The 26714-nt window shown below is 32.1% G+C and overlaps 1 protein-coding gene across 1 annotated transcript in view; it reads right to left on the reverse strand.

Annotated features, from left to right (window-relative positions):
* LOC126890068 (iron-sulfur clusters transporter ABCB7, mitochondrial) overlaps nucleotides 1-26714 on the reverse strand; it is a 64851-nt gene that overhangs the window by 20686 nt on the left and 17451 nt on the right. Inside the window, exons 3-6 of the mRNA XM_050658895.1 lie at nucleotides 13192-13344; nucleotides 12370-12513; nucleotides 6680-6828; nucleotides 6398-6572 (exon numbers count right to left, since the gene is read on the reverse strand). Of these exons, the coding sequence (XP_050514852.1) occupies nucleotides 6398-6572; nucleotides 6680-6828; nucleotides 12370-12513; nucleotides 13192-13344 (621 nt within the window). The remainder of the gene's footprint in view (nucleotides 1-6397; nucleotides 6573-6679; nucleotides 6829-12369; nucleotides 12514-13191; nucleotides 13345-26714) is intronic.

Genomic DNA, 26714 nt, shown 5'->3' on the forward strand with positions numbered 1-26714 from the left:
TTATTATGTACTTTAACGTAAAGTTATAACTTAATTCTTTTTTTGTCTAAAGTTTTTATTTATTTACATTGAATATTAATTTGTTTTGCTGTATAATCCACTTCCGCAAAAATTGTGTGGTGTATTTGATTTAAAATGAATTCAATAATTTTTTGTAATTGGGCAACAATGTCAACTTAGATCTCTAACGTAATGACGTGCAACGGTAAGTAAATTAGACGGGTATATTAGTATATACTTATAGTATATTAGTATATACCCCAAACAAAATACATGACGAACCTGCAATAACAATTTAAAAATTCAGAAAGATGAAGTAGAACTTGTTGTTAAATACATATAGTACGTTGGATACACAATTAGAATAGGCAGGGACAACCAAACAGCTATCAAGAAGAATAGTAAATGAATGAGCTACATATGGGGCTATTAAAAATGTATTTAAATTAAAAGAAGAAATAGCTGCAGGTTCAAGGCTTATCCACAGGGAGCAGTTTTATCTCCCCTTTTATGAAACCTGATCATGGATTGGTGGATAACTAGCCTCAGAAACGACAGACAGCATATTCTGATACGCTTAGAGATAGAGTGCAGGCTGCGACTGCGGTTCCAGACTGGACTTCAAATGTAAGATCTAGTAAAGGCCCCCGGAAGTTCAAAATCATTAAATTTTACTAAAAGGACGAATTTAGAGAGATACTATCCTCTAGATCTGAATGATACAAATCAAAATGTGGTGAGTGGAGTGAACTAACAGATCTTCAAGGCAATGCTAGATTCGACGTTATTACATAGAATCAAGCAGACCAAACAGATACAACAAACAACGAAGAGAGTAGTGACTACTTTAATAGTAACCAGCACTATAATCATGGAAAATGTTAGGAAAATATGCTGATCAACTTCTTTATATTTTTTTTCCTACAGTCTTGTATAAATACAGTGATGAATGCACTAAGAACGGGCAAAATAACGCAAAAGACGGAAAACATAATATGTTGTGAAATAAAAAGAGATGAAACTAGTAGAAGAGTGAAATTATCAATAGAAACGTATTTTACATTATATTGATAGTTTCTCACCTTTAGAACTATCGGAGGAGATCGGCAACTGCCACTGTGACAGGAGAATTTTATAAAATTCTCCTTTGACAATTTGACTCCGATACGTATAAAGGTGGGAAACTATCAATATAATGGAAATTTATAGGTTTCTTCTGATAATTTCCCACCTACACTAGTAGCATTATGTTCTTTGGTGTTATATCCCCTAGCCTTACTCTCATTTGATATTGTTACAATGGGAAAACATTGCAACGAAAGATGCAGTGCTCTGCATCATTCGTTGACTTTTTCATTTTGTATGTGCACGTAATTGTGTACTGTATGAAAGAGAAGAAGAATTAACCATTATACCTATTACTACCTAATATTAATTTACATTGTTAATTGTTTATGGTTGTGGAATGTCTGAATAGGTGTAGATGTATTTTGGAAGACCATTTATGTATATACAAAATCTAATTTAAAGACTCTTCTCTTTAATGAAATCACCAAATACATCTTTTTTTGTTTGATCATGTCCGCTTTCGACGGTAATCCATAAATATTATATTATACTAATAAGTCGCTAAAGAATTCCAAAAACAACTGTTTTTTGTTTTTTTATATAAAGCAGACCAAAAATCTAAAAACTATATAGTACAATCATTCAAGCTTAAAATGGATCCAAACCTCGCAACTCTAATTGCCTCCATCGATCTTCTTGAAAATTTGGAATTAAGTTCATTTTACCCTCCTCTTCAAACCTGACTTGGTCGCAAAGTGTGCTTTTTATTTTTAAGGGGTGAAAACTACCTCTTACTCCAATAAATTGAAAACTAATGAATTAAAGCGGTAATGGGCTATAATTATGTTCAAATATGTTAAATGTTGATTGTTTTAAATCATGAAATATTTTGATATATTATAGCTCAGCAACCCTTAAAAACAACCCCTCATACAAAGATTATTTAAAAAATATGGTCAAGAAACATGAAATTTTTTGATTTTGGATCGTAATAGGAAAATTTCTTTCCTTCAAGTACAAGAAATCTGACAATTAATTTTTTTAATAATACAACCACCAAAAGCCACCCCTAAGAATGGAACTAAGGAAAAAATTGAAAGTTAATAAATGGAAGGAGTTATAGACATCAATATATTTAAACGTGTTAAATTTTTGTTGTTTTTTTTACAATGTAACTAACAGTTCGATATTTTTATATGTAACTATCCTTAAAAACTACCCCTCATACAGTTATTAAAAAAATGGCTGAGATTGTGAAATCATTTTTTTTTCGATCTTAAATAGAAAAAATATGTATTATTTAAATATAAGAACCTGATACATACAAGTTTTTAATTTGATTCAACCCCTAAAAACTACCATATATCATAAAAATTAGGGAAAAAATCTTTTTGAAAGCTTGAAGTAATGGAATTCGTTTTGAAAATTAATTGTTGCTTATGCTTATGATACATTTATAAAATTTGTATGCCATAAAAATATACTTTTGAGGGAAATTAAACTTTTTAAACTTCACATTTTGACGACAATGAAAATATTTATTTTACAACATTAAATTAAGTATAAAATTGATATGATTTTTAAAGTATATATCAATAATTTAACTTCAACTTCCAAATTCGTCTATTTCTTCTACATCAACTTCCAATTCGTCTTGGTCGACAGGAGGAAAATTTTGGCAGCTATCACCAGAGAAAGAACCGCAAGATTGATTGCAATATAATCCAAGCTTGCGACACTCACAAGTTGAGCTACATCCTTTTTTGCAATTGCAAAATATCATTTTAAGTAGTTTCTCTGGTGCAAGAATATCCGTCATTTTGTTTGGTACCAAGATGCCATTTACTTTTGTCCATCCCTAATCAGCAAAATTGATAGCTTTGTTGCCCGAGATGTAAATACAAAGCAGACACTGCATGTATAAAAGACTAAATACTCCAAAAACATTAAAATTTAGACGCTCCGTAATTTTCACACATTATCTCTAGAAAAATGTATTTGGTTTTTTAACAATAATTCGGCTTCCCTTTAAGCGTTTTGCATTCACTCTCATATCGTTTTGTAGGGAATTTCATAAGCTATAAGATCATGAGAGTTGCAATCTTTCTAAACCCTTTTGTTCAGAGAATTTTAATGTTACAGGGCTAAAAAAACGCCCCCTTTGCATTGAAATCAATATTTTAAACGATTACCTATATCTCACTTAATTTATAAGCTACGTGAGTTATAAAAAGCAATCTTTTCAGTAAAAAAAGCTAAATTTTTGGTCAGAACACTTTTTTTCATAAATCCAATAGTTTTTAAGATATTTTGAAAAAATAACGCATATTTTGAAAAATCGAAAAAAAAAGAAATTTACTTAAAACAAGTTTTTTCAAAATGGAATTGTTTTAAATAATTCAAACTTTTGGAACGTTTTGTAGGAAGATAAATAAAGTTAATTTTACATGGGTTACGATTAATATTAATTTTGCCGCACACGGCATACATTTTACCGTCATTTTTTCTTTTATAAATTCGAGGTATTTGACTAATTTTCGTCATAACTTGCTTAATTTTCATGCTAGAGGCTTTTATCGAAGCTTATTTTGAAGGTCTCAAAAAGTACTTTAAAAATGCTAATTAACATTTTCTATGGAAAATTAATCATTTTTTCGTTATTTGAGCTCAAATCATTGCATAAATTTGCGAAAAACAAAAAAATTGTTTTTAATGAGTCAAAAGTTGCATACTATTATCTAAAAAATTTAACTAAAACTGACTAGTTTCTTTATTTTTTTATAAGCTTCAATTTTAATAAGGATGCCTTTTCCTGAAAATCCGTAATTTTCGAGTTATTCGCGAAGAACTATTGAAAAACGTGTTTTTTTTTAATATTCAATCGCGAATAACTCAGAAATTATTAAGTTAAATAAAAAATTTTATTCTATATTTTCTTCATAAAATTAAATTCTGTATCGATTCCCGGTATCATTTTGAAATTATAAATTTCCACCCCCGAGAAAGGGTAGCATTCACCCCTGGGTGGAAGCATACATTGGCACCAAGTCAGGTTTGTTATTTGCATCATTTTTGAGCTACTGTCAAAATTTCAAACAAATCGATGAAGGCCTTTAGAATTGCGAGGTGAATTGCTTGAATGAATGTACTAATAGGAATAACGCAGCAAACACAAAAAATCGTCGACATAACTTAATTAACGTATGAAATGCCAATCGTGTCAAGATTTGATAAATGTCAATAGTGTCCAAATTTCATAACAGTGGAGTAAACGTGTCTGAGGTTGAACCAATTACAAACAAGCATTACGGCGTAGTAAATTTGAATTGTTCCTCCTAGTTTAAAAACAGGGTATACGCTGTGAGCTTCGTTGGTATCGCCAACTAGCCGATTACAAGTTCAACTTCGGTTGAAAATTTAATCGTGTAATATCTACAACTACGAAGAAGTAATTAGATTGTAATCGATGATTAATATCAGTAAGTATAAAATTTATGATTCAGTATGATTATTTTTTTAAGATTTTTCTTATCATGTTGACTGCAAATATAAGTTTTCTTCTTTTCTACTTCTAATACTTTCACAATTATCGTATAGATGGCGCTTAGATTAAAAGATTAATTATATTATAAAATGTTAAAAAACCAAATTTCAGTATTTAAAACGTAAGTATATTTAAGGTAAAATATAGGCCACAGTTTTGGCCAACTAATATTTTTTCCTATTAATGTTTTTAATTTCAATGTTTTAAATTAATCACTTTGACATTTATGTCAAATTTCCAGCAAATATTCATTGACTTGTCACTACTACCGCTCAGGAACTTTTAAATATCTCCTCTACCTACGAGCTCACAGCGGAAAGTGAGAGTGAGACACAATCCACATCCACGCATGTTGGAGTAACGAGTCTGACATTTAAACAGTGTTGCTATTGGGACCGTGCAAGTTCGGCAAAGCGACACCTATTTCTACGCTCTGCAACTTTATTCGCACTTTTAATTATATTGGCCAATTATATTAGTCCTGGTTACTGGATAATTGTCAAGGCCATAGTGCAAAAAAATAATAAGAAGAAAAAATAAGATTCAGGTTATGTTTATAAAACGTAAACAATTGTATGTAGTAAATAAAATTAGTTATTAAAATGCAGTACTGCAAGCAAAATACAATTAATTAAATTTACTTTTATATAATAATTGCATATCATATCAATATTATGGAGCAACATATAATTTTTCTTCTTCAATGACAGTAGATATGAAATGTACGTCAACTTGACAATTTCAATTGACAATATGAATTATTTAAGAAAGTTGCAATATTTCTCCGCTATTCGCGCGCGATCGTTTCTCAATTCCCTTCCAAGTACTTGCACACCGCGAATATTTCTGTTACATCATTTCTTCTAAAGTAGCTATTAGTCGGATATATGAGTGTAAAATAATATGTTTATTGTAGAATGTACAATGAAAATTAATATTGCCCCAACAAAAAATTAAATGAAGTAGTCATGTAACTGTTGTTTTTTACACTATTACATCAATTACTGATTAATTAGCAAAGAACACTGAATAGGGCTTTTTATCGCTTATCTTTTGTTTCGGGCCATTGGTCATATGTCGTATAATATTAATATATCTATGCCGTACGTCTTTGGTACGAATAATTGGTATAGTATATACCAATAACGCATGACCTAGATATATTAATATTATATGACATATAACAAGTGCCCAAAACCAATGAGAAGTCTTTTGTTTCGGGCCATTGGCCAGATGTCGTATAATATTAATATATCTATGTCATACGTCTTTCGTACGTATAATTGGTATATACCAATAACGTAGATGTATTAATATTATATGTCATATGACAAGTGCCCGAAACAAGCGTGAGAGGTCAATTCCTTAATGCAGTGTTCTTTGTTAATAAATCAAGTAATTGATGGAATCGTTTAAAAAATAACAGTTACATGACTACTTCATTTAAGTTTTGTTGGGGCAATATTAATGTTCATTCAATATTTTTGAAGGAATGATATAACAGAAAGATATCAACACTGTTGAAATGCCAGACTCTCTACTTGAGTGAAGTGTGGAAACAATCCACACCACAACATAAGTGGATTGTGTCTCATTCGTATTCAAACATTATCTTTACAAGTATTATCTGTATCTCACACACTGAATAACGTATATATTATGGTAGTTAAAAATTTGCCGAAGCTGTATATTTTTCTCTAAAAGGAATGTTATTCTGCCACGTCTTTTCAGTAATAAAAACATGTTTAACGGCAACAATAAGAAAATTCTAAATATATGATGTACCTTTAACAATTTCATTAGCTGCTAAAATCATAATCCCACTAAGAGCGGCGCTGAAGATGGCATTTTGTCCAAAATTTAACAGTGCTAAACTAGAAGCTGTCTTCAAACTGGCAGATTCATATTTTTGTAATGCAGAATCGTATCGTTCAGCTTCATACTTTTCATTGTTGAAATACTAAAAACATACTAAAAATTATTTATTGAAATACATATAAAAATAATAGTGTCCATAAAGCTTGATATGGAATACTGAATATTGAGTTCAGAAAATCAAAAATTTACCTTAACAGTTTCATAATTGATTAAAGAATCTATGGCTTTATTTCCAGCTTCATTTTCAGCTTTATTCATGTAAACCCTGAACTTTGTCCTCCACTGCGTCACTGACAATGTGTACATAGCATACACACCAACGCATCCCAAAGAAATTCCTAAAATTAATTATTGTAGTGCAGTCAATGAATGTATATGAGCTATTACCTCAGATTTCGGTGAACCTTCATCGATTTTAATGAAAATTGGTTAGTGTTCAGAGGATACCTCAAGGAATAAAAGTGACACGGTGCCAACCTGATCCTTTATCCTGGGGGTGAAAATTATTACGAGGTTATAAAAAATAAGCACGTAAATCCAAATCTTTTAGTATTAAGTCAAAACAATACTTACTAAACATTTGTTACCTACTCAGAAATATCTATCAAATGAGCTCCCGAAGAAGTTGATATTATTAAATTTTATGGTCCAAAAATTTTTCAACATTTATGCTTCAAATTTTTTTCAAATGTTTTTTTTTTAGTATAACTCCGTTTTTTTATGATATCAGGTTCATCTAAAAACCATTTGAAAGTCAATTTCCAAGGCTATAAATTCGTATTAAATTTAATCTTTCAAATCCTTTATTTTTTTTTAAATTAAAGGTTAAAGGGCCCCGGTTACATGGTTCTCGCAGTAAAATTTAGGCTTTAAACGTTAATCTCGGTTAATTTTTATCCTACAAAAATAATAAAAAAGTAAAATATTTGCTAAAGAAAAAACTAAAATTTGGTTCTCAATCATTTTTTTTGATTCGAGCATTTTTGGAGTTATTATAAAATAAAAACGAACTTTGTGAAATTTTGAAAAATTCTGATTTTTTTAAATATTTATTTTTCAAAAATATGCATTCTAAACTGGTTAAAATTTTTGAAGTCATTACTTATGCTAAATAGAGAGCTAGAGACATCAACTTATGCTAGAGAATTGGGTAATAAACAAACGAAACAGGTCCAAAATTACAGCAACTGAAAGGGAGTTCATGAGAAGAAGCTGCAGAGTAACACGAACAGATCGCATTAGAAATGAGCAGATCAAACGAAGAATGTCACTAGAACAAGACATTCTCAGCTACATCGAAGAAAAACGTTTAATTTGGTATGGACATGTGAGAAGAGCAGATCGTACAAGGTGGATATCCAAGATTTCGGATTGGACCCCTTTAGGAAAGAGAAGAAGAGGTAGGCCGTTAAGATCATGGAGGGATGAAGTGGACAAGGCCATGGAAAGACGAGACACCTTAGAGACGGAGAATCGCAGAACAGAAACGACTGGAGACGTTGGTTGAAAGAAGGAAGGCGGCGACAGCTGTAAAAATCCCTACATAGATAGACTTATGCTAAAATAAATAAGGTCTTATAGGGATTACTATAAATTTCACTTTTTATGGAAATGCCGTATGTTTTATTTTTCACTTCTTCTTAAAAATTTCGAAAGGATTCTCTTTTTTATCATACCTTGCTTAATTTTGATGTTGTCAACTTCTTCTGAAGCTCATTTGATAGGGATTTCTGAGTAATTTTATTTTATATGTTTTATTTTTCATTTTTTCCTAAAAAATTCGAAAGGGTTCTCTTTTTCATCATAACTTGCTTACTTTTGATGTTATCAACTTCTTCTGAAGCTCATTTGATAGGGATTTCTGAGTACTTTGACAAATAGTGTTGAGTAAGTTCATGTTATAGAATGCATCATTTTCCCGTTATTTAAGCTTGAATACTCAGATTTGAGTACTCGCCGAAAAAGTTATACATTCAATTACATATAACTCACTTTAAATTGATATTAAAAGGAATGATAACTTTTTTTGTAAAAACTTATAGTTTTTGAGTTATTTATTTTTTCACGAAAAATTTAAAATCTTTGATCTTTATTATTACCTCAAAAAGTATTGATTTATTCTAATAACTTTATTTAACAAATTTTGCTTAAAATTTGTACCTCTATCGATTTATGGGATAATTTTTAATAAAATAATTTTCACCGCCGAGAAGGGGTGGCATCCACCCCGAGGATAAAAGCGCAAGTTGGCACTATAACAATTTTGTTTCTTGAGTTATGTTTTAACTACTCACAAATTTTCGTAAAAATCGATAGACGTTCAACGAAATCGGAGGTGAAAATCTTCAGTGACTGTACTATTGCTCTTTTATTAATTTTGTACAACGTGTCACACCAGCAGTTCAGAAAAGTTAAGGGATTGAGATGAAGAAAAAAACAAGTGTAATAAGCAATGCAGCATACTGCTCTCGTAAGTAAAAACGCAGTAATTCCACACGACATGAAACAGAGAAATATTAGGTTGACTTTACAAAGTACATAGTCCTTATTTTAAAACTTGCCCATCTGTAAAGGTTTTTTTATTAATAAGTTTCAATTTATGGAAAACTGACTCTGTGGTAAATATACAAAATATTTCATATTTATCAAATACAGTGGAACCTCGATTATCCGTCAGGGCACCGGACCAAGGGTATGACGGATAATCGAAAAGACGGTTAACAGATCATTAAAAAAATTAAAAATTCATAGTACATATAACTCTCAAATTGTATTTGTATGTTTTATTTGACAATTTAAGAGGGATACAGGGAGTACAGTCGCATCAATTTGATTTAAAATATTCCGAAATCTTTGTTTGTTTTATTGTTACTTCACATTTTTCAACGGCTGAATTTCTTAGTCGACGTAAAATAATCAATAGTGTTGGCTACTATCATCAAATTTAATAATTATTGTGCCGTGCGTTTTTGAGAGAGACGGATAATCGAGGTTCCACTGTAAATGGGTTTGCTTAGAAAAAATGCGGCGGCAAGTTATAAAAAAATGGTTGCTGCATTTTCGCTAAGTAGCTATCTGTATACAATAATCTATATTTTTTTTGAGAAGAACTAATAATGATGGTTTTACAAAATGGTAGGTACAAAAAGATGCTTGGGGACGTTTTCAGATTTTAAGTACAATTTGTGACGTTTCTGGTTTGTTTACTTGTGGCTGTCATATGTCAGTTTGTTGGATTTTTGGCTGTTTTTTTGTCCTGTTTTGCATTTAGAAGTTATTTATATTACACAAACAGTTATGTTCACAACTAATTTTATATTTCAGCTTAAAATTTTATGGTATACTTGCCATCAAATTAGTGCAGGAAACCTTAATCTTAAGCTTATTACAAAGTCATTTATATTTGAGTGGTATAGTTAAGTTTCCGGCACAGGTAGAAAATAATAGATGTTAATATATTGCCCCTGTAATTATTATACCTGCTAATCAGTATGTTTACCTCTCGACTCTTAAGGACGCCATTCAAATACAAATAACTTTGTAATAGAATTGTTTTCAGCAAAAATTTGATGGCAAGTATAAGTGTATTTTATTTTGCCAAAAATTTACATACAAAGTTAACCTCATTCACACAGTTAAGGGATGGTTTTGTTTAAGTTTCCGCAAAAGTGAAAGAAATGACAAAAGAAAACATGTTATTGATTTTTTTTTTCGATTATGCCTTTTATCTAATCACTAATGTTATTATAAGAATTTATTAAGCTACTTCAAATGTAGCTGTAATTCTGCACCAAAATTTTAAAGCAAAACTATCATTTTACATTCTATTATTTTATAATATAATCAATGATCGGAGCAGTAGCCACTTTCTGTCACTTGCTGTTGCGTGGAGTAAATTTGCGACATATTTCGTAAGCTTTAAATGATGTCGCACGGATAAAGAACTGTTCGAGCCATTTAAATATTGTATTAATTGTTGTGTTTTGTGTACACCCTGTATTCAAAACAGTTAATTTATTGAGAGGTTTAAAGCGTTGAGTAACGAATATATTTCGTAATATAAACACGGCCAACCTTCTTCCACTTATCTGTTTGTTTTGATAATAATTACTTCGGAGAAATCATGTCATGCTAAGTGCGCAGAACTTTATCATACGCTGCGAGGAAAAATTAACTAAAAAAACCATAAAATCCTTTACAAAAGGTATATTTGTTAAAATCCCTATAAAGGGCTAGATCACAGAACAGAACTAGTTTTCGATCGGATGACCGATCATCATCAGTGTTTACCTAAAATGTGTATAACCTGATAAGATAATGCAAAGTATTTAAAATTTTGACTACGATTTTAAAAGTTATAGGTTATACTCACGTGAATCTAACATGCTAACCACCAAAGTAAAAAATATGTGAGTAAAAACCCTTTACAATTAATCCGTCATAAGAACATAGAAGTCAAATGTGAAATTAAACATGGATATTTAAAATATCCAATGTTTCATGCTCTAGGTACCATTGAGCTCAGATAATTTTAACCCAATTCACCTAGTCCGAAAATGCTTCCTAAGTGAGCTAGAGCTCTTTGAAGATGGTGTCTTGTAATTAGTTTTTCTTAAATACCTTCAGAACGCTTCTAGTTAGAAAAACGAAAATTGACACGCATATTTATTTTCCATAGATAAATCGACTCCATCCATTGCGAATTTCTAGCACCGGTCATAGTCGTACGCTTTGGGTAGGGCAACGGTTATTTTATCGCATAACTTTTTTGTCTTTAACTTTTAAGCATGTTTCACTCTGGATTATTAAATTGTGGGATATTCTAGTACTAAAAGGTACTCTTGCTTATTTAAGTCGGTAGGACACACCGTTTTCTAAAAAAATAAATTTAAAAATTTTTCGTTTTTTGAATTTGAGAAAAAATTGAAAACAATGTTAAAAAAAACGGTTTATTTTACCAATTTAAAGCAAGAGTAACTTTTAATACTAAAATACCTCATAATGAAATCGACTCATCTCTGCAATGTAAATTAATAAACGTACCAGTTTTAGTTTTTCTAAATAGTTTTTCCAAATTTTTTTTTTTTGAAATTCAAAAAACGAAAAATTTTCAAATTGATTTTTCTAGAAAACGGTGTATCCTATCGACTTAAAGCAAGAGTACCTTTTAGCACTAGAATACATGACAATTTAATAAATCATAGTCAAAAATGCTTAAAAATTAAAGACAAAAAAATTATGCGACAAAATACCCGTTGCCCTACTCAAAACGGACGCCTATGACCGGTACTAGAAATTCGCAATGGATGTAACCGATTTATCTGTGGAAGATAAATAGACGTATCAGATTTTGTTTTTCTAAATAGAAGCGTTCTGGAGGTATTTAAGAAAAACTAATTACAAGACGCCATCTTCAAATAGCTCTAGTTTCCTCAGAAAGCATTGGGAAACGGACTAGGTGAATTGGGTTAAATTGTATTAAAATTATATAAAGCATCTCCTGTATTCATTTGTCGCTGTCGGTAGAGTTTTTGGACACCATGTATAGTGAAGTTGCAGAAAAAACATGAAGAGTTCACATAAAATCTTGTTCTTGCTCCCCTGAAAAGTTTGCGATTTCAGGGTTATGACACTAACAAAGTCAAGGTGCGATATGTATAATTTTTGTGGATACTGTGTTTGTGCTTACGAGATCAGCATAGTAGTATGGAATCTGTCTTCATTTTGTCCAAATGAATACCATACCTGCATTTGATTTGTTTTGTGTCAAAAAGTAAAGCCTCTTTCTGAAATAATCTTTACTAGAATAGTTTTAATGTGTAGTAATACTAATAGTTAGCTTGTATATTATAAATAAATTATAAAATAAGCAATATTACCTGCAAACATAGCACCACATTTAATTCCAAGAATAGATGAAACCAAGGCCAATTCAAACATTGTTGGAACTACGTTGAAAACCATAGCTGACAATACAAAATTTATTCCTCTTGAACCTCTATCGATTGTTTTGGAAAGGGCACCTTAAAATAAATTGACTTGTTATTAAACGACAAAATGTATAATGTACGATGTTTTGATATTTCTTTAAACAGTTTTCCAAACATATTTGAATAAAAACATTTGGAACATGAACTAGTTTTGATGGGAAATAAGCCACAATCTTACTAAAAAAATGATTTTATTAACGTTTACTATGGAATATCTAGCGCGAGAATTTTACTGTCACCATTGCATGTGGTTGTCTTTTTAAAGACAGAGCACATGTTTGATTGCACAAGACAGAGCACATGATGAAAATGATTTTTTTGTGACGGATATTCTTGAGTTGGGGTTGATTTCATGTAATCGAATGAACTATCTTTCAATAAAGTCGTCCCAGGAACGCAACTCATAAATATTGGCAATATCATTTTAAAGTCTTATACTTTAAAATGTATAATATATGTCTGAATTGCCGATATAAATGAGTCAGATTAAATAAATTATTAGAAGAATTTTTTTACTAAGCAACAACATTTTTGTTTAATTCATTAATATTTTTTGTATTTTGACAACGACACCCGATTTGGGCGTCGAAACGTTAATAAAATAATTTTTTTAGTAAAATTGTGGCGTATTTCCCATCAAAACTAGTTAATTGCAAAAATGTCACAAGAAAATAGCTTCAGAACAACATTTGGAACATTCTTTATATTTACCTGTTTGTCTTTGTAAGTGAAATGTTAGGTCTAGATTATGTAAGTGAATGAACACATTTTTCGCAATTTTCCTAATAGAATGCTGAGCAACTTTAGCAAAAACAGCATTCCTTAATTCGTTAAAACCTGCAGCTCCAGCTCTTGCAATACCATCTGAAAATTTAAATTTATTAAAGGCAATAAAACTCTTCACATGTATGTCTTAAATATATATTTATAGTAGCATAGGAATTATTATTGTAACAGACAGCCAAAGAAACAAGAATACGAAAAGAACCCCGCAGAAACCTTATGGGAAATGGCTCTCTGTCAAATGCTCTGAAACTTTGGGTTCTGGTAGTCCTTGATGTGTAGAACAAAAAACTAAATGGGCGCATAGCTCCAAAAAATCATGGTTTTAAGATATAAGCCTCTGAAGTTATAGGTACAGTGAGGACGTTTGAGTTGGAATAAATTCATTTTCTCGAGAATGGGTGACTCTGGAGATAAATTACAAATCAGGTCGATTTTTATTTTTAAATTATAATTTTTTGGCATATATATCATACTAGTGACGTCATCCATTTGGGCGTGATGGCGCAATCGATGATTTTTTGAAATAAGAATAGGGGTCGTGTGATACCTCATTTGAAAGGTTATTCAATTCCATATTCAATAATATAAACATTAACATAATTATTTATACAGGGTGCCCAAAAAAATTTTTTGAATTAAATTAATTGAGACAAAAAGAAGAATGTATATAATTTATTTAATTCGAAATACATTTTCCTGTTGTCCGAAAACAGGAAAAAATGTTTATTTGATAAATAAATATTGTTTTTCGCTTAAATTCAATATTAAAGCTGTCACCCACCTGCCGCTTAGCAGTTTATACATTTAAATTAAGCGAAAAGCAATGTTTATTTTGGAAATTAACATTTTTTTCTGTTTTCTGGCAGCAGTAAAATGTATTTCGAATTAAATAAATTATATACATTCTTCTTTTCGTCTCAATTAATTTAATTCAAAAATAAAAATGTTGGGCACCCTGTATACATAATTATGTTAATGTTTATATTAGTGAATAGAGAATTAAATAACTTTTCAAATGAGCTATCACACGACCCCTTTTCGCTTAAATTAAATGTTCAAACTGCCAAGAGCCAGGTGGGTGGCAGCTTTAATATTGAATTTAAGCGAAAAACAATATTTATTTATCAAATAACATTTTTTCCTGGTTTCGGACAACAGTAAAATGTATTTCGAATTAAATAAATTATATACATTCTTCTTTTTATCTCAATTAATTTAATTCAAAAAATTGTTTGGGCACCCTTTATAAATAATATTGTTATTGTTTATATTATTGAATAGAGAATTTAATAACCTTTCAAATGAGCTATCACACGACCCCTATTCTTATTTAAAAAAATCATCGATTTTTCGCCATCACGTCCAGATGGATAACGTCACTAGTATGATATATATGCCAAAAAATTATAATTTAAAAATTAAAAATCGACTTAATTTGTAATTTATCTCCAGAGTCGCCCATTCTCGAGAAAATGAATTTATTCCAACTCAAACGTCCTCACTGTACCTATAACTTCAGAGGCTTATATCTTAAAACCATGATATTTTGGAGCTATGCGGCCATTGAGTTTTTTGTTCTACACATCAAGGACTACCAGAACCCAAAGTTTCAGAGCACCTGCGGGGTCCTTTAAAGAAATAATATGCTAAGGTTTTCAACAATAAGGATTGGCTAAAACTAGACGTATATGTCAAAAATATTATATTAACAAAGCAAATTTATAAAATATTTCTAATCTAAGTAATAATTTGGAAAATAAAAAGTAGTATCGCCCCATTTTAACAACATTGAACATTGAACTCTTACATAGTTTGCAAAATAAAAATACCCTATCATTGTGCTAAGTCGAGAATTCACTCTTCACCATCCGGTAAACAACGCGAAATTACTGTCACGGTACCTCTAACTTCGAACAATGTAGGTACCAGAATTTAAATTTTAATCTGTTTGTTCTATGTGTGTTATTTGTTAGTTTTCTCATTAATTTTAAGCATATGTCTATGATATTTCGGGATGTCTTCCTTTCTGACGAAATGCCTCTGATGATGCTCTGAGAGCAAAAGTATACTTGGGCAAGATTTAATAAAATTCAAATATTCGAGCATTCAACCATACCCTATCTCATTTAGTAATTATTAAAAATATAACAGTTTATATTATTCCCATTAAAAGAAATGCGAGTAAAAGTAAAATTAATGAAGCAAGAAAGCTGGGAGACAAAATATACATGGGTAGAGATGGATAGCAAGACAGAAAAGGCCAAAGTAATGCAAAATAAGATGAAGCTCAAACAACTGAGAGAAAGAATATACATAAATGATGATCTGACGAAGGACGAAAGATAAATACAGGCCAAAATAAGAATTGCTAAGGAACAGAAAATCAAAGGAAATAGCACAACAACAGGATACCAAAGACTGACAATAAACAATGAATTATGGAAATGGAATCAAGAAAAGGAGCAGCTGGAAAGAATAAAGGAAGACATTTCAAAAAACTAGAATTGAATGCAGTACTAGAAGACCCAACAAAGATGACCCGGCAAAGAAAACGGAAACGAGAATCAAAAAACAATCAACGAGATAATGACAATAAATAAAAACTAGGTAAAATAGCGGCGCGGAATATAGAGGATCATTCCAGGAAGGAAAACTGAAGTACCTAGTAAACGAAGCCAAAAAATATAAATTTGAGTTGGTGGCTCTACAAGAGACTAAACAACTTGGACAGAGCAGTCAGGAAATAGATGGCTATATATTCTTTAACAGTGGAGGTAACAACAGAATATTGGGCACAGGTTTTCTGATAAGTAAGAAATTGAAAGAAACTGTTGTAGATTTTAAAGCAGTATCGGATAGACTATGCACCCTCAGGCTAAAAGGTAAATTCCAAAAGATATCGTTTGTAAATATACATGCACCCTTAGAAAAAAAAAAAGAAATAGAAATAAAAGAGCAATTTTATAGCACACTAGACCAAGTATGTGAAGCTATTCCCAAGTACGATATGAAGATTGTCGTGGGAGACGCTAATGCTAAAATAAGTAGGGAGGAACTATTGTTCCCCACAATAGGAAAACACAGCTTACATACAGAGACAAACGAAAATGGCTACTTCCTAGTGGATTTTGCTAAAGAAAAGGGACTAATAATAAAGAGCACATATTTCCAATGAAAAAACATTCACAAAGGTACATGGAGATCTCCAGATGGGAATACAGTCAACCAAAGTGACCATGTTTTAGTTGAGAAAGATGAAGAAAATTGCATACAAAGGTGAGGACATACAGAGCACCTGATATGGATTCAGACCACTCTCTGGTAGGAATATGGATAAGACAATTGGTACCGATCCGCCGGAACAAAAGAATACAAAAATATGATAAGCCAATGAGATTACGTACAGAAAATGAACAAATAATATACGAAGAAATTATTAATGAAAAACTAGAACATACAGCAGAACACGGAAGCGTAGAATGCATGTGGAGGTCAATAAAAGATGCAATTAATGAGGCAGCGGTCAGTGTCAATACAAATAGTCTGAGCAGATTATCGGAGAATATGCCATTTTTGGGAAAAGTTATTTACCGTATGAATAGAATCGAATCGTATGATTGTATATATTAATAATATAGATATGCAAAGTCTGCAGATAGTGTACTACTTTTTTTATAAACAAAATGGCGCCCGAAAATCGTTTTTTTTTCAATTTTTGCTCTATAACTCCAAAGATTTTAACTTTACACCAAAAACACCCAAATATAAATTCACCGTAATTAAATTCTGCATAAAGACGTGTTTTCCCGATTTTATTTGACAAAAATTTTCCCCGGAAAATGCGGGTTTTTCCAACAAAATCTTTAATTTTCAACTAAAATTTTAGATAAGTAATTGTTTATCAATAATTAAATAACTTAGCAATAGAAAAGCTCTTTTCGTATAGATTATAATTCCAGAAGCCGATGGAAATTGAATGAACAGTTTAGCAACAATTGAATTGTTAATTAAAAATTTACGGTCGCTATAAATACCCACAACAATTATGATACATAAGAATAACTATGATTTTTGTATAAAAAGACACTGTACCTATCTAATGTACTTTACAGAATTGAAATTGGTCTATTTAAGCGGCCTCAGGAATATTTTAAAATTATAAACAATTTTTTGGCTTATAAACAAATAGAATATCTCGAGAAATATTAAATTAAATTAAATCAAATCATGAAAACGGTATTGGAAAAAAAAGCGGCAGGACGCTTCTTTTAAAAGAAAAAACGTTTAATTGTGATGAATGGTTCCTGAGATACAATCGGTCAAAGTTGACCGGAATTTACAGCAAAGATATAAAAAATAGGATCATAATATTCGAACCATGACCTTTTTGTTTCGGTCCTCTTTCTCCACATCAATTTTCATATCTTTAAAATACTCATAACATATATTATTATAATAAAAACTATCGATATTACGAATGAAAACTGCCAAAAATAGCTAAATTCCAATCAAAAATTAGGTTGGAGAAAATGTAATTTCAAAGTTCAAAAACGGTATACGTTAAAAAAATGCATTTTCTCGGCTTCTCATAGAGCAATTTTCTTTAATCTTTTTTTGTTCTTAAGTAACTCGAGTAGAGCCATCTAACTAACGCATTGTTAAATGTCAAAGTTGTTTTTGTTTTGTTATAATAAATTTATTTATTTATTATAACAAAAACTTTTAATTTGTTTAAATAAAGATTGTTTAAATAATTATACAGCTTTCAAATGAGAATATTTGTGTTTTTCACGTTAAAAGGTACACTTGTAAGTTTATCTAAAAAAAGTCTACAACTGGAAAAATATGTACTTTTCTTTTCTTATAAATAAATTAATCTATTATAACTAAAGACCGGATTATATGTTCCTGTTTTGACTGAAATATGTGCATATATATGTCTGAAATATGAGTAAAATATGTTGAAAACATTCCCTAAAAGTTTAATATATGTTCCAAATATGTGGAATATGTGAAAAACATTTTAAAGTAACAAGAAAATATGCATTAAAAAATGTATAGAACTTTTATTAAATAACGGTAAGTACATATTATAGTGACAAAATTAACCTAAATATACCAATGTATACCTATCTAGTACCTATTACTATTACTTACGTTTCTACATTTTATTCCTTCTTATAATCAAATGTTTTTCAATATTTTCAATAGTAAAATTATGTCGCCTATCCGTTAGTAGTAATTTTTATGTTGAAAATCTTTGTTCAGCATCAACTGATGTGATTGGTGCAAATTTTATAACATTAACAATCTCCGCATTTAAATTGGTATCAACATCAAAATCGCCACAAATAATTTGGTTTGCTTCCTGTAATAATAATTTTAAATCACTATTTTTCTGTAAAGTTTCAATTCATTTTTTATTTATTGTTTGTCCAATTTTTCCAGAAACTTCTTCAGCGTTTTCCTTAAATTTCTGAATTAAATTAAGAGACTCTTGTAGTGAAAACGATTCAGTTTTAAGATTGAGGATGGTTTTATAAACAAATTCATAAGTGGATTTAATAAAACAAAGCTCATTGTGCAGTGATCTGTTTTCTAAAATTGATTTGCATTTTGAAATCGCACCAATATTTGTTTCTTCAAAACCTAAAATTAGTTCTTTTATAGGGAGAAAATGTTCCGCATAAAAACAGGCAGCTTTTAAATATGTTCCCAAACTTGTGATTATAGGCTCCGGTAGCAAAGGAGTATTTGGTAATTTTTCTTCATATATCTGAATCTTTAAAGGCGATTTTAAAAATATTTTCTTCACGTTGCTAATTAAACTATTATGTAGGAAATGAATTTCGAATTTCTTCCGCCACTCTGTTTAAACCATGGGCCAAATACGTCACATGATTTAAATTGGGATATAAAACTTTTAGTTGTTGGCCAGCTTTGACCATGTATGACGCAGCATCGGAAATCATAAGCAAGATTTTGTTAGTTGGAACAATGTCGGGAAGGAAAAAGTTTATGAAAGCATCATTTATAAACCTAACCATTGTTACATGGTTAACTGTGTCAAGCTGTTTACAGCCAAAAATATGTCAAAATATGCCAAAATATGTTAAAAATATGCCAAAATATGTCAAACGGTCGAAAATATGTCCAAACCATCAAAATATGTTAAAAAACCGAAAATATTCTAAATATGTAAAATTAAATTAGTGTCAAACGCCTTTAATTATCATAATTCGTCCACATCCTGAAGCGTTTGATTGTATCTTTGATGGTTATCGATATGCAAAAAACATATAATCCGGTCTTTAATTATAACAAAACAAAAGCAAGTTTGACATTTAATAATGCGTTAGTTAGATGGCTGCTTCGTTACTCGTTACTTACGAATACCGAAAGTAACGATTACTATACAGAGAGGCAAATCGTTACTTTGATTACTCTGATTACTTCGTACCAATCGTATCAGAGCTAGTAACGACTATTGTATCTACTTTGATTACTCTGATTACTTCGTTACTTCATACCAATCGTATTAGAGCGAGTAACGACTATTGTATCTACTTTGATTACTTTGATTATTCTGATTACTTCGTACCAATCGTAACAGAGCGGGTAACGACTATTGTATCTACTTTGATTACTCTGATTCCTTCGTACTTCGTGAAGGTAGTTATTATATCCTATACAAAATACCTACCAACTGAGAAATACGATTCTCGATATGATTACCGGTACTCAAATGCAAAAGTAACAAAAGTAATCATAGTAATCATATAATTTTTATCCCTTAAACAGATTGGTGAAGGTCGTTGTTATACCGGAATACCTATACAAACCTACCTACTGAGAAATACGATTCTTGATATGATTACCGGTACTCAAATGAAAAAGTAATAATAGTAATCAAATCATTTTTATCCCTTAAACAGATCGGTGAAGGTCGTTGTTATATCGGAATACCGATACAAAATACCTAACTACTGAGAAATACGATTCTAGATATGATTACCGGTACTCAAATACAAAAGTAATCATAGTAATCAAAGTAACGAATACTGTAAATGATTACTTTATACAAAATACCTACCTACTGAGAAATACGATTCTCGATATGATTACCGGTACTCAAATACAAAAGTAACAAAAGTAATCATAGTAATCAAAGTAACGAATACTGTAAATACTTTATACAAAAGTAACGATTTGTAACGAATACTCGAAAGTAACTATAATCAACATCACTAGTGTGTTCAGGAAAGGTAGAAGCACTGTAGATCAAATTTTCACGCTGAGAGAAATACAAGCCGAAAGCCATGAATACAATAAACCCATGATGGTTCTTTTCATTGATTTTAAGCAGGTTTTCGATCGAGTCAGAAGAAAAGAACTATTCACAGCATTGCAAGATATTATGGGTGTTTGTCCAAAACTTGTTACGATGATAATCTACAAAGAACAGCGAATAAAGTTAAGATAGGCGATAGTTTAACAGAAAGCTTTGATGCCAAAGAAAGGAGTACGGCAAGGTGATCCATTATCATCTTTAATGTTTAGCATAATATTGGAAAAGGTTATTCAGGAAGTAAATATTAATAGAACAGGTCTTACACAGGGTGTCCCGAAAAGATTGGTCATAAATTATACCACAGATTCTGGGGTCAAACCTGACTTACCTATGTACAATAGTGCACACAAAAAAAGTTAACAGCCCTTTGAAGTTACAAAATGAAAATCGATTTTTTTTTCATATATCGAAAACTCTTGGAGATTTTTTTATTGAAAATGGACATGTGGCATTCTTATTGCAGCAAAATCTTTAAAACAATTAAAATGAAATTTGTGCACCCCATAAAAATTGCATGGGGTTTTGTTCCTATAAACCCTCCCAAACTTTTGTGTACGTTCTAATTAAATTATTATTGTGCCACCATTAGTTAACACATTGTTTTTAAAAAGTTTTTGCATCTTAGTAATTTTTCGATAAGCCAGTGTTTATCGATATATTTTGAATATTTTGTCGAATCCACCACATATTTGTATACGGTTAAGTACGATTATAGAGACCTGTTAATAATCTGAAAATTTATTTATAATTTACATTTTTAGGTATATTTTGAAAAAGAAGCCACATCTCGATAATACTTATCAAAAAAAGACTAAGAGGCAAAAAAGTTTTAAAAACACTGTGTTTAACTAATGGTACTACAATAATAGTTTAATTGGAACGTACACAACCATTGGGGGGGTTTAAAGAAACAAAACCCCCATAAAATTTTTAAGTAAATATATTAAAAAAGAAGCGGCATCTCGATAAAAACTGGCTTATCGAAAAAATACTGAGAGGCAAAAAAGTTTTAAAACCGTTGTGTTTAACTAATGGTACCACAATAATGAATTAATTGGAACGTACACAAAAGTTTAGGGGGGTTTAAGGGAACAAAACCCCCATAAAATTTTTATGGGGTGCACAAATTTCACTATAATTTTGTTTTAAGATATACCGGGTGTAAGAATGATACATTCTTAGCGTAGTAAAAAAACAATTTATAAAAAATAACAATAAAAAAATAATAATAAAAAAAACAAATTAACAATATAAAAAAAAATATCAACATAAAAAAAATACAACAAAAAATACAAAAAAAAAATAAAAATTTACAAAAAAAACGAACAACCAAAACAGAGTATTATTTAGATAATAATTGTAGATAATAATGTTAGTTTGTTATGTATTTAGAGTTAGAAATACAGAAAAAATTCCTCTGATTGAAAAATCAAATTTGTTTGTTTTTAAAATAACAAAATGTCTGGCTAATTGGCTCGGCCAAGGCCATCAAATTCACACAAAAAAAAAAGAATGATACATGTCCATTTTCAATCAAAAATCTCTAATAGTTTTCGATATATTGAAAAAAATCGATTTTCATTTTGTAACTTCAAAGGGCTGTAACTTTTGTTATGAGCACATTTGTACTAAGGTAAGTTAGGCTCAATCGAACTATTTTTGACCCCATAATGTGTGGTATAATTTATGACCAATCTTTTCGGGACACCCTGTATATCATAGAAGCAGCAGTGCTTAGCATTTGCCGATGTGCCGATGTGGTGTGAGTTTTTATTGAATCTCACCCCACCGTGGCAAAAAGGGTTTAATTATTACCTTTTGCCTAATTGGACATAGGTGAATATTTTAGGACCACACCCGTTTGTCCCAAGTCATAGAGTCCTTCGATTATACAAAACAGTGAACTTTTAGGAGAACTGGTTCTAAGATTTAATTTGGTCTGGTTTTATAGTTACTAATTAACACGATAGGAAGGGTTGTGCAAACTAGAAATAAAGGTGTTAAGCGAACAAAACATTTATTAACAACGAGTTTGACAAATAAGCGGCTTAACGATAAATTGTCTTAGTAGCGATAGAGAGAGAAAGAGACTATTATACAAATTTCCGTGTTGACAATTAGCGAGACGAGTAATTATTGCGAGAGCGTAACGTATTTTCACGGAGAAAAGAGAAACACCCACTGACACCTCGCCTAGAGAGGCTGGCTAGAGACAGCTCAGTTTTTATTTTAAAACTACATAATATTTCGCTAAGGGTAAGAATGTCACAAGAGTGTGTTCGTCCACACATGTTTCTACCCTTGAGACCACCGGAGAAGCTAAAAAGCAAAACCATAAATATGTCCGTTATCTTTTCTGCTTAACACAACACTTAAACACAAAATTCTTAAATCTCACTAGCAAATGGTACAGATTGTCCCAACAAATTTAAGAGCGATATTTTTATAAAAACGAATTAATTTAACTGTTGTTTTCACAACATACTCCCCGCGTTGAAGCGCTGGCTTTAACATAAACCTAACCTAACATAAATCAACTTATAACATTTACTAAGCGAAAACACTAAACTTAACTTAATTTAAACAGTCATATGGTAGAGGACACAATTTATTAATAGAGCACTTAAAGACTCCATCTTTAGTTTTGGCCGATGCAACTCTTACTCGGCCACCCTTTCCGGGAAAGACATCAATCACTCTTGCTAGAGCCCAGTAAAGAGGAGGAGTGTTGTCTTCAATCAACAAGACGAGATCGTTGGGCTCTAGGTTCTTATGAGGAAGAAACCATTTAGGGCGATTTTGGAGTCTGTTCAAGTAGTCGATTGACCATTTTTTCCAAAACATTTGCTGGAGTTTAGAGAGATGTTGCCACAAACTTAATCTATTTTCGGGAATGTGGATCACATCCCTTTCAGGAAATGACGTAAGAGACTGTCCAATCAAGAAATGTCCAGGGGTAAGATAGGTTAGATCAGAGGGATCATTTGAGAGGGAGCAAAGCGGTCGAGAGTTGAGCACAGCTTCAATTTGAGTGAGAACAGTGGTAAATTCTTCAAACGTGAGCTTAATATCACCCATGAGTCTACGGATATGATGCTTTGCGCTCTTTATAGCGCCTTCCCAGATGCCACCATGATGAGGGGCTCGAGGAACTATGGTTTTCCAGCTAATATGCGATGATGCCAAAAAATCATTAATAGAGCGAGAGTTTTCTTTTTCTTTTAAAAACTTATAAAGTTCAAATAACTGATTACGAGCACCCAAAAAATCCGTAGCGTTGTCACTGAATATAGTTTGTGGGAGGCCTCTACGACTAATAAAACGTTTTAGAGCGAGAGAAAACGTTTCTGTAGAAAGGCCGGACACGACTTCAATGTGAACAGCTCGAGTCGATAGACAAACGAAAAGAGCAATATAAGATTTTATCAAAGGAGCTTTGCGGAGTTTGGAAACCTTAATCTGAAAGGGACCGCCAAAATCTAATCCGACATGAGCGAATACTCGAGAGGATTGCAAACGTTCCTTTGGTAAATCTGCCATAATCTGAATAGCGGGTTTGGCATTAAACCTAAAACAAACCATACATTGGTGTATGACCTTTTTGACTTCACATAGCCCATTTAAAGGCCAATATTTAAGTCGAATTTGAGATAAAGTATTTTGAGGACCAGAGTGACAAACTCTGATATGTTCTCTGTGATTTTTTGAGGGAATGAGAAGAGGATATTTTTGGTCAAATGTAACGTCTGAGTTACCAAGGCGACCTCCTACCCGCAGCATTTCATTTTCATCCAAAAAGGGGTTTAAGCGTAAAAGAGACTTATTGGATAGAATAGAATAGAATAGAACAGAAATATGCTTTATTGCCATGAAAAATTTTACAATTTTATCGACAAAGCTTATAAATAGTCAAAAAAACAAAACAGTAACAATCCAATTTACTAAAATTACATAAATCGTCAATATATTTAAATAATAATAATGAAGTTACCTGTGGGAGTTTATTCACCTGTGGGGTTTTTTGTCAGTTCTTCTATCAGGCGCGGCCCCCTGCGAATGGGGGATGCTTTCTGGGTATTCGTAGCGCCAATACCCAGAGAGTAGCAGGGATACTTGCCGTGGAACAAAAACTGACACCTGGCAGTAGGTATAAAATACACACCCATGAGAATGGAGAATAATAATTTATGTTTAGGATCGCTGCCTGGGGATCGCCAGGGCACGTCTGGAGCCGGCGCTGGACGTGACAGCATGCGGGACGTCGGTGGCAGGGTGTTGAGGAGGCGGGCCCCTGTCATACAATCAGCTACAGCCCAACCACAACCACAAGCGAGCCAAACAACAACAAGAGCTCCACCCGCCGAAGGTACTGCGCTGGATCATCAGCCGGCGCTCACTCAAGCGGGACGACCGAGGCAGCGCATGAAATGGACTGCGTCCATCAATGAGAACATTTTGCGCTTCCACTACAAGGTGACAAACCTCGGTCAAGAAACAATCGGCTACCGACAACAGCTGTATGCCGAATTTTGTAGGACGTACCCAGATATTCAAGTATCGGAGCAACGAGTATCAGACCAATACCGGGTAATTATAAGAAACAACCTTATCCCAGAGGCTAGACGCAATATCATCAGAAGCGAAGTCGAACGGGAGATTCATAACGATGTTGTAATTGAAGATCAAGTCCCCAATGAAGTTCATGAGCAGATTCCTGAGCTTGCCATACAAGAAACTCAACCTGACAATACAGAGCAGGAAAACAACGAGCTACATGATAACCTAGTAAGCGAAATGGCACGTGCTGTACAACAGTTTAATGGAACAAACCCACTTAGCAGACCACCGCTACCACGAATAAACTCTTGTAAGAGACTAGGTGTCCTGTTACAAATTGTGAACACTGAAGTCCTACCCAATTATGTCGTAGAAGCCCACACATTAGAGTATCTGCACATGCTAATCTACTGTCCAGCAACAGCAATTGCTAATGTAATAGGCATTAAGATCAGAACACGACGGGGTACTAATAATGGAAGGACTGGTAGCAGAACTGCACCCTGGGAAAAAAGACTGCTCGGAAAGATTGAATTGCTGCGTAGGGATATTGGTCAAATCACAGAATATATACGAGGTGTAAGAAGTACAAGAGTCATCAGGAGAGCTGAAGAAATAATACGGAATACTGCAAGACACTCAAGATACGATCCAGAAAACAACACAGCCCAACAGTGCCTGGATACATTAAAACAAAGACTCTCAGTTTATTCAGGACGACTAAGAAGGTACAAAGTGAGTAACAACCGAAAATCCGACAATGCCCTTTTTGAGACTGCTGAGAAGGCGTTCTATCGAAAACTCAATTCCACCGTAGAAAATCACGATAAGTCTTACCCAAGCCAAGAAGAAATTCATGAGTTTTGGGGAAATCAACTTTCCACACCAGCTGCTTTTAACAACAATGCCGGATGGATAGAAGATACGGCACAGAACTGCCAACACTACACTACTACTCTCTACGAACCCTTCACCACTGAAGAAGTCTCAAATATCATCAAAGAGCTTCATAACTGGAAATCTCCTGGACCAGACGGAGTTCAAAACTTTTGGCTCAAGAAGTTTTGGAGTGCTCATGAATGCTTATCAACACTAATTAATCATGCTATTTCTAATCCGCAGGATATACCATCATTCCTAACTCAGGGAACCACTTATTTAATACCGAAGGATCAAAATAACACCCAAGATCCAGCAAAATACCGCCCAATTACTTGCCTTCCAACTTTGTATAAATTGGTCACATCCTGTGTAGCCAGGCGTATCTACCAACACTGTGCTCTGAACAATATCATAGAACCTCAACAGAAAGGATGCGCTAAGGGTTCAATGGGTTGCAAAGAACAACTTATCATCGAATCAGTCATTTCTAATCAAGCATATTCCAAAAAGAGGAATCTATTTACTGCTTTTATTGATTACAAGAAGGCCTTTGATTCAGTGCCGCATGAATGGCTTATAGATATATTGAGAATATATAAAGTCGATGATAATATAGTGACCTTTTTACAACATATAATGAGAGAGTGGAAAACTAGAA

Source organism: Diabrotica virgifera, chromosome 8 (genome assembly GCF_917563875.1).
Source record: "Diabrotica virgifera virgifera chromosome 8, PGI_DIABVI_V3a".
NCBI lineage: Eukaryota > Metazoa > Arthropoda > Insecta > Coleoptera > Chrysomelidae > Diabrotica > Diabrotica virgifera.